Source organism: Cavia porcellus, unplaced genomic scaffold (genome assembly GCF_034190915.1).
Source record: "Cavia porcellus strain 051 isolate PalLab524CR breed Dunkin Hartley unplaced genomic scaffold, mCavPor4.1 scaffold_25, whole genome shotgun sequence".
In the NCBI taxonomy this organism is placed as follows: Eukaryota; Metazoa; Chordata; class Mammalia; order Rodentia; family Caviidae; genus Cavia; species Cavia porcellus.
The window spans coordinates 33180332-33195643 of NW_026947508.1; the positions used below are offsets into that span (position 1 = coordinate 33180332).

At 39.2% G+C, this 15312-nt stretch overlaps 1 protein-coding gene across 13 annotated transcripts in view; it reads left to right on the top strand.

The window, feature by feature from the left end:
* The window catches only part of LOC134472810 (zinc finger protein 684-like), a 122555-nt gene that overhangs the window by 91424 nt on the left and 15819 nt on the right, over positions 1-15312 (top strand). For 5 of the 13 annotated variants that reach the window (XM_063235148.1, XM_063235149.1, XM_063235150.1 and 2 more), the window contains 3 exons: positions 795-923; positions 1239-1337; positions 4632-4846. Coding sequence is in view for 1 of the 13 variants with exons in the window: in XM_063235160.1 (XP_063091230.1) it covers positions 4632-4675 (44 nt within the window). In the remaining 12 variants the exon portion in view is untranslated. The other 8 variants (XM_063235155.1, XM_063235154.1, XM_063235158.1 and 5 more) reach the window with 5 other exon arrangements.

Genomic DNA, 15312 nt, shown 5'->3' on the forward strand with positions numbered 1-15312 from the left:
TCTGCCAGCTCAGCAGGATCACTTTTTGAGCCTCACTGGTGCATTTTGTCGGTCTGTCCTACACGCATATAGAACCTTGAAGGAGGCTCACACGCAAGTCTGTGGATCATTTTTTAAGGTGCTGTCAGGCACCAACTACAAAAGTTTGTTAGTCCAAGCATCCTTCTCTATTCCTGCTTTGGCCATCTGGATGCCAGTGCCTCTGGTGAGAATGCCACTCACAGAGCACAAGCATTTTTTTCTCCACACCTGCCCAGTGGGGCGCATCAGCAGAACTGCAAGCCTGCCATTCCCTCCGGAGGAGCATGTCAATTGTGTCTAAAATCTTTAACCAACCTCTGAGTGTCAGACTGCTTTTAGTCCTCAGGATTGCTACAGCTAACCAGGGACACTTGGGGAAGGGATGTCAGCGGCAGTTTCTCCCAGGGCTCTCCCTCTCTGTCCAGCCCCCGTGAAGGACACTCACCATCCTGTGTTATAAAGCTGGAGGTTGCTTTTCTCGAGTTGCTCAACACAATGCGCTTATGTCTGGGCATACTAGCTTGTTCACTTGTGGTCTCCAGTAGGGATGAACACCACCAAGTCTAGGTCCCAGGCAGGGCCGTATGGAAGGTGCAGACTCGGGGTGACTTGGCAGGGGAATGAGGAGATGTCCCCCCAAAAACTTTGCATGTTTTGCTCCAGGAGGAAGCTACAAAAGAGAAATTGTAAAAATGATAAGAGTCCATGCATCCACTTCACCCTGCTTGCTTTGATTTTTCAAATGCCTGAATCTCCTGCATCTCTTCCTCTAGGTTTTCACGAGTCTTGGGAAAGTGGGTGACCTGATATCCTACCTACATCCTATTCAGCCTGTTGATTTCTTCTTTTGACTTCCGTGATGATTATCACTACCAACCCTTCGGTCTACTCCAAATCAGAATGTAAGAAGACAAGGTGGGAGTGTATGTGGGAGTGGGGGGATGTTGGTCAGTGGACAGCAGCACAGCCTAATCCTGCAGGAGGTCCCAGGGCCACCTTGGGGAGTGATCTGGGCAGGGCAGCAGTACAATCCCAGTAGGACCAGGCCAGGCAAGGGAAGGTAGAGGAGACGTGGTGTCAGCCTGGGGTGCCTGGCCTGGCCAGCTGTAAGCCTGGATTGAGGGTCAGCGGATCTCACAGGTGTCATGGGCCAGGCCAGCAGTGTGTGGTGGGGGGCAAAGATTTTTTAAAAATTCTTTGCATCTGTTTTGCTGCAGGAGGGAGCCACATCTCCAGGCAAGCTGACAGCTGGTTGTCTGGGGAATCGAGAATTACAGTCTCCTGTGACACAAGAAATCCAGCAGGCACTGGAAAAGGTGGAGACAACCAAGCTGTTTATTAAGCCTGCTCTTTCTGTCCTGGTTGTGACCTCCCTGCGCTGTGAAAGTGCACAGTGCAAGGGACAGCCCTGAAGAAGGGGATTGAAGGGAGTATACAGGAGGGCAGGCTGCTGGCAGGTGGGTCAGGCCACTGCTCAGATGCCTGCTGGGCCCGTGTGTGTGGACATTTTTATCTCTATCTAGATTATCTTTCAGTACTCTTTGGAGGGTTGGCTTGATGATCATGAATTCTGTCCTTTGTCATGGAAGTATCTTATTTCTCAGTTAATTTTGAAAGATAGTCTTGTAGGGTGTATCAATCTGGGTTGGAAGTTGTTTTCTTTCAGGACTTGAAATACTTCATTCTAAACTCTTCTTGATTTGATGGTTTGTGTTGAGAAGTCTGCCATGATTCTGATGTGCTTTCATTTATAGGCGATCTGTTTCTTTTCTCTCACAGCTTTTAATATTCTGTTTTTGTGCTGAGTTTCTTGGATCTTGATTATTATAGATCTGGGTGTAGATTTATTTTGGTTTTGGCTAGTTGGAATTCATGTTCCTCACTTATCTGCATGTCAGGTCCTTTTCCTATGCTTGAGAAGTCTTCTGCTATTACTTCTGTAAATAGGTATATGGACCCCTGCTTTTTCACTGACACCGATCAGTTTATATTTTTTTCTTTCCATCATCTTGCAAGGCTGTTGAATTGTTATTTCCTGGTTCCTTGTTATTTTTAAGAGACCTTTCCTTTCCTGATCACTGGCTGCAATCCTGTCTTCAAGACCTGAAAGCCTATCTTTAGTTTCGTTCAAGTGGTTGGCCAGCTTTGAATGGAATTTTTAATTTCCTGGATATCTCTCAGATTGATTTGGAGTACTGGAGGTCAAACCCAGGAATCGCTGCTCACTGGGTCGCTAACCAGTGTTCTACTACTTCCCAGCCCTATAGAATTAGTTAGATATTTTATTTCTTTTGGATTCATTTGGAAAATGATAATTTTCCAGAAGTTTGCCCATTTGTGTCTATTTTGTCCAATCTGTTGGCATAAAGCTATTCATGATATCATCTGTTTAAAAAATTTGATTGTTAAAAAGAATAAAAATAACCTTGGGGGCCGGGGATTAAGCTTAGTGGTATAAGCGCCTGCCTAGCAAGAGTGAGGTCATGAGTTCGATCCCTGGTCCCTTCCCAAAATAATAATAATAACCTTGGTACTTCAATAAGTCACAAACAGAAAGGTGCAGAAACATAATGCATAACATAATGTGTAATTATAAAAGAAACATCTGTGTCTTCATCACCCAACTCAAGAGCCACCAGATTGCTGGCACCACAGGAACCCCTGCATGTCCCTTGTAAGGGTATGTACTTCCATTCTTATAATTTCCGCCTGCTATTACACCTTCATGGTTCTCTACAGTTCATCTATGCTGTTCAATGTAATTTAGATTTTTCCACTTTTGAACTTTATGTGAAGAGAATCACTCTCAGGATAGCTCGAGTTGTGCTTTATTCACTTAGTGTTGGATTTACAATGCCACAATCTATGTAGTTGTAAAGTTCTAGCTTATTTATTTTCATTGCTGTTTAATATGCCATAGCACGATTATTTATCCACTTTACCATTGGTAGGAGATTTTTTCATTAGGATTTTTGAGACAGAGTCTCACTACACAGTTCAGGTTGATCTTGAATTCACTATGGAGCGCAGGCTGACCTCAAACTCATGGTAATACTCCTGCCTCAGCCTCCTGGTTGTGGGAATAACAGGCATGCCCATCACACCTGGCACCTTTGGTAGGCATTTGAATTGTTTCCATTATGAGGCTACATAATCATGTCTGCACAGAACAGTTTTATACATATCTCTCAGTACATAGCACATTGACATAGGGCATTTTGCTAATATAGTAGTAGAAAATGCCTTAGAGGACATAAGTTTCTATTCATTTTACTCTGATAGATGATAAGCTTTCCCTTAAAGTAGTTGTACTATATATACACAGTGTATGGGAGCTCCTATTTGGTATACTATTTGATATTGTCAGACTTGAATTTTATCTAAGTGCTGTATGTATAGTACTGTTTTGTTACACTTTTTGTATTCCCTGGTTATTTACAAAGTTAAGCATTTTCCCATATATTTATTGTTGGTGATTTAGATTTCATATTTTTGTGATGTACATATAAGATTTGTCCATTTTTCTGTTGGTAGGTTTGGGTTTTTCTAGTTGATTTATAGAAATCCTTTATTTGCAGAAGTCTTTTATTTTATAAAGGAATCTTTTATCAGTTTGGGTTTTTTTTGTTTTGTTTTGTTTTTTTGAGACAGAGGCTTACTATGTAGTCCAGGCTGGTCTCAAACTTGCTATGTAGCTCAGGCTGGCCTCAAACTCATGATCCTCCTGCCTCAGCTTCCGAAGAGTTGGGACATATGTACTACCAAACCTTGAGTTTCTGACTTGTAATATATTTAATTTTTAATATAGCTAAAGATATGTACTATTTTATGGGCATACACGGTACCTAGTTTTTGTCATTTGTTTTCTTTTTAATTTATTATTTTTTTGAGACAGGATTTCACTATGCAGTTCAGGCTGGCCTTGAATATACTTTGCAATCCAGGCTGGAACTTGCAGTGATCCTCCTGCTTCAGACTCCCTAATACTGGGATACAGGTGTGCACCACCACACCTGGCTTCCTAGTTCTCTTGTTTGTGTGGTTAATGTGTGTGTGTGTGTGTGTGTGTGTGTGTGTGTGTGTGTGTGTGTGTCACACTGAGGATTACTGAGTCACATCTCCTTTTTATTTTGAGACAGGCTTTCACTAAGTTGCCCAGGTGGGATTCAAACTTGTGACTCTCCTGCCTCAGCCTCCCAAAGAGCTGAAATAGTTCATATTTTTGAAAACAAAATTTGTCAAACTTCTTGAGCCTTAGAAGGATGAAGCATTTTATTTGCAATTGTTTCTATCAGGTACTAAAGGCATTGTAAACCCAAGATCATTTTAAACTAAATTTATATTTGAGTAACCACTGAGTTACATATCCAATCCCTTTTTTATTTTATTTTGAGACCTATCTAAAAAGCTGCTTTGCTTTAATTAAGGTCAGGAGGAAGTCTTACTTTCTTAGTGACCAGCAAAAGGACTTATACTATACTAGGTTGTAAGAAAGGCAATGTTGAATTAAATAGTTGATGATGATTACTAAATTGTTTGCTGGATGATAGAAATATTTCCATATAACCTTATTACACAAAGCAAGCATATAATGTTCTCAATTTTCTTAGGCATAAAAAACAATCACCCAGAGATGTCTCTTCAGCACTTCTGAAACCTGGATCATTGAAGGACACTGCTCAAAGGAAGCACTGCACCAAAGTCTCCTCTTCCATTTCATCCAAAGTAAAGCTCGATCTGCAAAACTTCTCTCCCTTCTCTTTACCTAGAAAGACAAGATGATTGCAGTCTACAGCAGTACCAACCCTGCACCCTGTGTGTCCAGGTAAGAATCAACCTGTGACCTCTGATACTGACTGGGAATCAGCATCATCTGCAGAACCCTTGTAAAATATGAATGCCCAAGGTTCTGCCCAGCCATCATGACTCAACCAGTCTGGGATGGTGTTCCTAAATCCAGCATTTTATAAAGCACTCTAGATAATTCTGAAATATAGAACATATAGAAACCTGGAGAGCAGTTCTCTGGTCTCCAACATGACTTCACTCAGCATATCAGGCAGGACAGTACCTCAGCACCTCGCTTCCCTCCCTCTAATCTGCCCAGCCCCTGCTGCCTCAGCCTGGTGCAAGGTAGGTGTCAGGTCTCTGATTGCTCACTTCTCACCTCCCCAGATTATCAAAAACAGCTGATAATACCCGCTTAAAGAAGTGCATCTGACCTTTAGAAGAACTTGCCTTGATTAAGAAATCTCAGGGTGCTAATCATTTAAAAAGACCAAAAAAAAAAAAAAAAAAAGAAATCTCAGGGTGCTACGGAAGTGAACAGAAAGGAGTTTCCAACCTGGTCAACAGTCACCTCCAGGAGCCAGAGAGTCTCGGACAGCAGTCCCCTTTGTACAAAACAACATATTTACAAATGGTCACAGTGCCAGTGACCTATAAAGTTGATGCGAAATCATTCCTGTCAAGTGTGTAACCCAGAGCCAGGAGTCAGCAAGTTACTAATGTCAGAGGACAGTGCTAGAGACAGCTCTAATGACAGAGTAACCTCTGCTTACTGAACCAAACTACAACCCAAGGAAAGCATGAAAAAGAAGCCAAAATGCTACCTTTAGTCTTATCAGTGGAAATGACAGCTTTGAAGGGTAAATTCTTCAAGCTCCCCCAGGTATCTCTGTGTTTTTAAAATACATAAAGTGCACACTAAAAGCATAGCTTGTGTATTGTTAAATATTGAAGATGTTGCTTTAAGTACAGTGAATACTTCAGATATATTTACAAGCAATATGGTGAAACTTTAATATCTTGCACTACATATGATACAAATATAATCAGAAATAAGTATATCCAGCCTTGTTCAAGCAGCAGGACCCCTCCAGATGGCTCCATGTGCCTTCCTGACCTGCTAGCTTCATTGGCCTGGGTCCTCCTGGACTGCTGTCCCCTTCCATCTGGGGAGCATTGTACCTGCTCACATGGGCCAGCCCAGGCTCCCACCCTTCTATGAGTGCAGCTAGCAGTCTGCCTGGGCCTGAGGCCTCTGTTGAGCTCTCTGTCGCTTTTTGTTGCCAGCAAGGAGAACTCTTTCCCTTCAAGATGTGACTGTGTTCACTCCCGATCCTTCTTCCTGCTAATCAAAAGGTGACATTGGCCGTCTCTAGGTGGCCACACATTACGCCTCATCTCACAACAGGCATTGGGTCTGGAGCTCCCCCGAGTGTGGGAAAGTGACATTTTTATTTCCTGCAAGTGTCCTGCAAGACTCTTACATCATTTCCAGACAAAAGTAAAAATTTACATGTCAACCATCAGCAAGTTTCAGTCCGCGTATATAACTGGCCAGAGATGCTCAGCCCTATAGATAGATTCTTTAAACGTATTTGGCAGAGGGAGCTGCCTTCTTAAACTAAGTATGACAATAAAAGGGACCTGTTTTCCTAATGAGTTGTTGAGAAATTATTGAAAATGTGATTTTAAAAGCTTCTAGCCAGTGAGCTTAATTCACTGAGCCATGCATTAGGTAAAGGGCTTTTATGAATGCACAAAGAAAGGCCCTCTGAGGTTTTATGTGGGTGTGGAAAGAATGTCTGCCCGGGTCCTCCACCTCCTCCCAAGGCCAGGGCACAAGGCAGAGGTCTAGGGATCTTGCATAACAATGCCAAGGCCAAGACACACTGGAGCTATACTAAGGGTGACTACGCCACCCTGAGCGCACCACTGTTGCAGCCCCCACCAAGCACAGCAGAGTACAACCCTGGCCGCCTGCCCAGCCCACCACCACCCACGGCTACTGCTCCTGAATGTGCCCCCCAACACATTCAGATAAAAAGAACGGAGCCTTCTGTGACATGAATTTATGGCGCTTGAGTTGATGTGGAGGAGGACCAGAAGAGGATTCCATCAAAATGAAGTCACACAAATCTCTAAAGATCAAGATGAGTAACTAGCGAAGAAGATATGAGACTGTGTTTGAAGACTATCACAAGGTTGCTGGGCGTGATGATGCATGCCTGTAATCCCAGTACTCCGGAGCCTGAGGCAGAACTGCTGTGAATTTGAGACCAGCCTGGGCTACAAAGTGAGTTCAAGGCCAGCCTAAATTGCATAGTGAAACCCTATCTCCAAAAGATAAAACAAAAGAAAGAAGAAAAAAAAAAAAATCACCATGTCGTTTAACCAAGATTTCCTTGAGAATAAGAGCATTCATGGGCACGTGGAATTATACAACACATTGACTCTTTCCTCCTCCACCTAAATATTCTTTGGTACAAGGGACATAAATTCTATTTCTACCCTCTCAGTAGACACTGACTTCTTTAACTTTGATTACCGATCAGATTCCCTGCCTGCCTAGGGCCAGGCACACCTCAGCCTGATGATGCCTCATGACTGTTGCCTGCTCGGGTTGCGTGTACCCTTGGCCTGCCAGCTCAGAGCTCTGGTCTGGCTCCCACTAAGTACTTTGGCATGAGAACAACCTATGTGTGACATCTATCAGCCTTGTGAAGGCCAAGCTAGTCTGGTGATACCTACTTTGATTCCCAAAATATTCCATAAACAATCTAGGCAATCTCATGTGACTAGTAGTCTTATAATCCATAAAGATTCCCCACATAACCTACATTTTTACACATTGAGAAAAAATAAGCAAATAAGGGGCAAGAAGCTTTTCTTATATTGAAACGAGAAAAATACAATGGGCAAGAGTGTCCTGTAAAAATGTACCATGCCAGTATTAAAAAAAAAAAAAAAAAAAAAAAACTAAATGAGGATAAAATTCCTAGACAGTCCCTAGGCCTGGAAATGTCCTCGTTCTGAGTATGAATAGTTTCATATTTTTATTTCCACATGGTGTCTCATCATAGCTAGAACCTTGCAGTAAGTTGATTACACTTGACTGCCCTACAGACTGGCAAGCTTTTTCTCTTCTGTGGCTGCATTTATCACTCTAAGCTTATGTTATGGACACATTCAGACATATGAATGTGTGCTTGTGTAATTCCCCCTTTAATTCAATGCATCTGTACTGAGTACAGGCCCCAGCATTGTAATAGGTGCTTCAAGATGTAGAATCAGTGCAGATTTATGCACTAGTTGATGATTGTTTTAAATTCATCACTTTCTAAATGCTGCCTCAAGTATCTCAGCCGTTATGATCCAAGTCCACCCTGTATTAGTAGTATTGTGCCCTTTATAGGAAACTAGGATTATCTGGTATCTGTCCATCCCAGATCAAAGTCATAGCTGCATAATAATTGCCATTGCTGCTTGATTTGTACCCAAAGAACCTTTCTGGATGTAAAGTTTTTATTTAATATGAACCATTTCTCTGAGGTCTGGAGAGGTCACCTGACTGTGGCCAGTATCTATTCTTGAGGGGTGGACACTGATGTCTCTCTAACCCTCCCAGTCATTGTGAAGTGGAGCCCTGTCACACTCTAGACTCCAACTTGCATAATGTCTGCTGCCTTGTGCTACCTACTACATCAGGACGCTTGGCCAATAGTGATATTTGGGCAAGGGTGCTATTCAGCACGATAACTGCCAACAGTTAACTTGCTCAACAATCCTTCTTGGTCTGTTTTTGGTGTTACCATGCACCGGGTTCTTCTTTCTGCCAGCCCACCCTCACCCCACTACACCCGCACTCCCAGCCCTACAGCCAAGATCCCTGCACAAATTACAGCGGAAACTTTAGAGACATCAAAATGTGTTGGGACAAATTCTCATGGGAGTCATTACTCCTTTCCCATGTGGAAAGCACCTAGGATTCTGCTCTCTCAAAGCACTTCCCAAATCAAAATCAAGTCACTTTCTGTCATTTTCTAGAACTTTCAAACCCAACCATTCTATCTATTTAAAGCAATAATCCTTGTTGGGGATTGGGCGGTGTTAAGGGTTAAGTTACTGACTACAAAAGAAAGTCTGGCCCTGTTGGAAAAGCTCATATTCACAATCTTTGAAGATAAGATAAATGCTCCAGTTGTGGGAATTGAATCTCACTTAGAATTCAAAGACAATAAACTGCCTACCTTACAGATAAGAGTTCTTTTACTTAGCAAGAGTTATTGCTTTGAGTGTTTTTGTTCAAATTTCTCAAGGTCCTGTTCTGTTGCCTCACTTTTACCCCAACTATCACCTTTATTTATTGGAAACACAATAAATACAGGCAAACCTAAGAAGTCTTTGTCTTAGCTCCAAGAGAGTCCTGAGTTCTGACCTTCCTGAACAACCCAAAACCATATTGTTTGTCTCTTATTTCAGGCTTTACCCAACATCTGTCCTAGAAGATCAGGGACCTGGTCAAACTCCTAATACAAAGGCTCTACATGCAACTCCCCAAATATATGCAAACTAAATATAATGATAAAGAAAAATGGTAGAAGATGTACTGCACTTCTGTATGCTGTGAAACTTTAAGACTTGAACTAATGCCTCCTTTAACATAATTCCTTTATAAATGCTTATGTATGTTAAATGCTTTATTGAAATATAACAGTAAAATTCACAAATCTGAAAAGAAAATGAGTCTTTAAAAAAATACATACACACATACAGAGTAGAATGGGCACCAAGTGATCCTGTCTTTGTTGAGCTAGCTCTACAGTGTGCAAATTGTTTCTGGTGCCTGGCTTCCAAAGCAATTCCTTTTCACTTTCCATAAATTCTACTTGCTAACTAGTATTTCCTCAAAAACTGTTATTTTCTTCCAATTAGCCAGAATTTCCCTCTGTTGCTTCCAATTAAAAAAAACAAGACCTATATAGATGTAATTAAAGTGCTTACTTTGTAGAACACTAAAACTCATTATAAACAGTGAATATTTTATGTATAAAAAGCAAGAAGCTAAGAAAGACATAAAAACAGGGGCTGGGGATTTAGCTCAGCGGCATAAGCACCTGCCTTGCAGGCAGGCGGTCGTGAGTTTGGTCCCCGGTACCGATAAAAATGAAAAAGACAAAAAAAAAAAAAAAAAGACATAAAAATATAAATTTCTTAGTGGCCTGGTGATGCAAGCCTATAATCCCAGCCCTGTAGGAGGTTCAGGGTAAAGGATGAAAAGTTTGAGCCCAGACTGGGCAACTTAGTGACTTGGTGAAAACCTGTCTCAAAATAAAAACCACATGCCAGGAATACACCTCAATGTGAGGGCTCTGAGTTCAATTCTCAGCCCTGGAAAATAAATATATAAATGCATATGTGTAAATATAGAAATATGTATGTGCATTTTTATGTGTAAATTTAGCTAAGTAATAAATAAAAAGCATAGACATAAAAGTAACAAAAATAAGATCTAAAATTGTTTCTTTGAAAAGATCAATTTAAAAAAAGTCCATTTTCACTTCTCTTTACTCCAAAAGATTCATTAAAGAATTATTTTTAAAATAATCTTACTATGAAGAAAAATAAAAATAAAGATTGAATAAGATGCATAACACATACATGGAAAATTAGTTCCAATTTTAAGTAATTATGTGTACTTCTGTACCAACAAATATAAAGGCCTAGATGACATTATCAAAATGTATCAAGAGTTGCTGAGGGGTTAGTTCAGCAGTACAAGCAACTGCCTGCCAAAAGGTCATGAGTTCAATCCCCAGTACCCCCCCACCCCAATAAAGTATCAAGAGAGACTTTTTAAATTTTATTTTTGAAAAAAAAGATACAGAATTTCAAAACAAGATAATAGGAGATTAACAATGGTTAAAATAATGCATATTGTTATCTTAAAAGTAGTTACTCAGATTACAAGATAAAGACATGAGAATTTGATCAAACATTGTAAGCACAAATTGCTCTTTTTGATGAACAGATAGAAATTAGTAGCATAGTTATACACAGAGACATATATTTTTATCCCTTCTCTTTTCTCTTTTCCCCCATTCCAGTTGTTTATTTCACTTACTTATAAACCTTGAGTTTATCCTTCTTTATAGCTGAGTAGTACTCCATTATATAAAAATACCATGTCTTTTTAATCCAGTCCTTGGTTAGTGGGTATGTGGGTTGTTTCCAATACAAACTATTCCAATACTAACTATTACAAATTGTGCTGCTATAAATATGAATGCATATATGAATGCTGTGCTATGATATTTTCAATTCTTCTGAGAAAATACCCTGGAGGGAAATAGCTAGATGAAATGGGACCTCCAATTCTAGTTTTGTAAGGAAATCTCCACACTGATTTCCACAGTGGTTGTACCAGTCTACACTCCCACCAATAGTGGAGACGGTTCCTTTTTCCCTCCAGCATTTGTTATTGCTTGATTTCTTGATGATAGCCATCCTTTCTGGGGTGAGATGGAATCTCAGTGTTGTTTTAAATTGCATTTCTTGAATGACCAATGATATTATTTTCCAGTTGTATTTCTTCATCTGAGAAATGTGTATGCATTTCAGATGCCCATTTTTGGATTGGGTCTTTGAATTTGGAGGGGCCTGATTATTTATAGGATCGTAATCATTAACACCATCTAGTACCAAAGGACTAGTGCTGAACCAAATAGCAACTTCTCATCCTTAACAAATTGGGAAGGTAAGTTCTTGGGATAGACATAAAGAACCACCTATATCTATCTGGACAACATCCCTAAAGAACAGACATCTCCTAAGGAAGCCTTAATACTTGTGACCAAGCTATCTACCATAAGAAATAGCCAAGTATCAAAAAAAAAAAAAAAAAAAAGAAAGAAAGAAAGAAATAGTCAAGTATCAACAGAGAAGACAAAATAAAACAACATAAAATGAAATAAATAGAAAAAGACAAGATGCAGAAACAAAATGCAACCCCAGACCCCTAGCCTACCTAGGACAAGCCCAGAACACAGTGAGATAGAGGACATTCAAAGTCAAACTCTGCAACTTTCTGAAATGATAGCAACAGAATCAGAGAGAGAGAGAGAAAGAGAGAGAGGGCTATAGAAAATCTCTTAGGTACAAAAAGAACTGATGCTTAAAATGAAATATATTAGAGTAGATACACATTTTGAAAATAGAAGAACTTATGAAAATTATGGAAATCATATACACCCAACAAAGGAAAGAAATGGAATCTATGTGACAGATCCAAACAGAAATCCAAGAGATTAAAATCATCACTGAAAATATATCAACAGACTAAATGAAGGTGAGGATAGACTATCAGATCTTGAAGACAGAATTGTAGCTAGTGACATTTGCATGCAAAGAAATATCTCTTAAAAATAGCAAGAGACCATGAAAAATAATCCAACAGCTGCAAGATGAATCAAAAAACAACATAAAAAGAAATGGAGATTCCTGGACACATATGAATTACCAAAACTGAATAAAGAAGGTCTAAAAATTCTAAATAACCTGATATCAGTCAATGGAGTTGAAAATGTAATTAAAAACCTACCAACGAAGAAAAGTCCAGGCCCTAATGGATTCATTGCAGAATTCTACAAGAAATTTAGAGAAGACCTAATGCCACTAATGCTGAAATGAATGAAATTGAAAGTGAGAAAATACTTCCAAACTCATTCCTGGAAGCAAGTATTACTCTGTTGTATAAACCAGACAAGGACCCAACCAAAAAACAAAACTACAGACCAATGTTTCTAATGGACCTAGATGCAAAAATCTTTAGTAAGATACTGGAAAACAAAATACAGAAAACGATCAAGAAGATTACACACACACAAAAAAAAAGAAGATTACACAACATGACCAAGTAGGATTCATCTCAGGGATGCAGGGGATGGTTCAACATACGCAAATTAATAAACATAATACACCATATCAACAGAGCCAAAGACAAAAATCACTTGATCATCTCAATAGATGCAGAAATAATAGCTAATGCAGTGTATAATAGCTAAATCATGGAAACAACCCAAATGCCCATCAACTAAGGGATGGATAAAGAAGACGTTCCTTTCTTATATAATGGAGTATTACTTGGTGATAAAGAAGAGTAAGTTTGAGGCATTTATAGGTAAATGGATGCAATTTGAGATCATATTCTTAAGTGAAATAAATTGGACTCACATGTGTAAATATCACATTGTGCCCCTAATGTGAGAAGTTGAAAGAGTAAATAAAGACCAAAATGTGCAATAGATTGTGCAAAATTTTTTCAAAAGGGAAGAAGAAACTGCTCATTGTGAAATGGGTAGAAACTGCTCAAAAGGAAAGAAGAACAAGGGCAGGGAAGAGGAAAAGGAAGAACGGCTAAGGGGAAATATTTTTTAAAAGGATAAAATGGAAACAAAGTTTTGTAAATAGGGCAGGGAGGAGGGAATAAAGGAGAGGGGATTGAGAAAAACAGAGAACTCAAAATATGTACAGGTACAGATTCGTATGATGAATATGACCATTAGGTATATCTAAAATGTACCAATTAACTTACTTTTAAAAAATTAAAATGTGTCAAAGATCTAAATATTAAAACAGAAATATTAAATTTCCTGGAAGATAGAACAGGTAGAATTCTCTTTTTTTTTTCTTCTTTTTATCAGTACCGGGGATTGAACTCACTACCACCTGCTTACAAGGCAGGTGCTTATGCCGCTGAGCTAAATCCCCAGCCCCTAACAGGTAGAATTCTTGAAGACGCTGATGTAGGCTAAGATTTTATGATCAAAATTTTAGTGTCACAGGAACTTTCAAAAAGAACCAGCATCTCAAATCTCATCTAAACATTTTGCAGGGGCCGGATATATAGCTCAGTGGCATAATGCCTGTCTAGCATGTACAAGGTCATGAGTTTGATTCCCGGTACCAATAAATTAGTTAATAAATAAAAAACTTTTGCATAGTAAGGAAAACAACCAACAGTGAAGAGACAGCCCATGTTAATATCTAGAATATATAAAGAATTAAAAAGAAATCAGACCTCCAAATTTAAAGACCCAGTCCAAAAATGGGCATCTGAGATGAATACATACTTTTCAGATAAAGAAATAGAAACAGTAAGTAAATATATGAAAAAATGTTCACTATCACTGTTTGTTTGTTTTTTGTCTTTTTCGTTTTTATTGGTACCAGGAATCAAACTCACCATTGCCTGCTTGCAAGGCAGGAGCTTATGCCACTGAGCTAAATCCCCAGCCCTCGATATCACTGGTTATTTGAAAGATGCAAATTAAAACAATGCTGAAAGTCCATCTCACTCCAGAAAGAATGGCTATCAAGAAATCAACCAATAACAAATGTTGGCAGGGCTTGGAAAAAAGGTCGCCTTTTCCACTGTTTCTGTGAATGTAGGTTGGTGCAACCCTTGTGGAAATCAGTGTGGAGATTCCTCAAAAAACTAGGACTAGAGATTCCATTCGACCCAGCTATTCCCCTTTTTGGCATCTCCTTGAAAGAACTGAGAACATCATATTATATTGATACATGCACATCTACATTTATAATAGCTAAATCTGGGGCTGGGGATTTAGCTCAGCAGCATAAGCACCTGCCTTGGAAGCAGGTAGTTGTGAGTTCGATCCCTGGTACCGGTAAAAAGGAAAAAAGACAAAAAAAAAAAAAAAAAAAAAAAAAAAAAAGCTAAATCTTGGAAACAGCCTAAATTCCCATCAACCAATGAATGGATATAGAAGATGCTATATAGGAAATATACATATACATATATATATAATATACCAAAAAGGATAATATTGAGACATTTCTAGGTAAATGAACGCACCTTGAGAATATACTTTTAAGTGAGATAAATTTGACACACGTTTAAATACTGCATTATTTTCTGGTGTGAGAAACTGAAAGTGTGAATTAGGACAAAATGTAAAATAGACATTGGGAAACAGAAAAAGTTCAAATGAGAAGGGAACAAGGGAGGCAGTGGGGGGAAGGCACGGAAGGAACAGAGAGAGAGAGAGAGAGAGAGAGAATAGAAGAAAAAATGGAAACAAAGTTTTTGTAAGTAAGGAGAGAAGGGAGAGGAAAAGTTTTTGTACATAAGGTTTAACAGATAAAAAAGAAATACCATGTACAGATACAAATTCCCTATAAGGAACGTTATCAAGTATATCTAAAATGTACTAAGAAAAAAAAAAGAATTGTTTGTATTGTATTATTTGCTTTACTTCCTCTTTTTCCATTTTTCCCTGCGATTTTTACCAAACACTCTTCAGAACTTATCAGACTTCCACCACTCTGCCAAAACAGAACTGATAGAATTTTCGGCGTGGCTAAAAAGATAGGAAATATGAAATAAAAGTGGCCTTTATTTTAAGAATGTGGAGAGAGACTCCATGACCTCCAGGGTCTGGCTTTCTCTCTGCCGGACACGTGGTGTGGGGGCATACATATAGC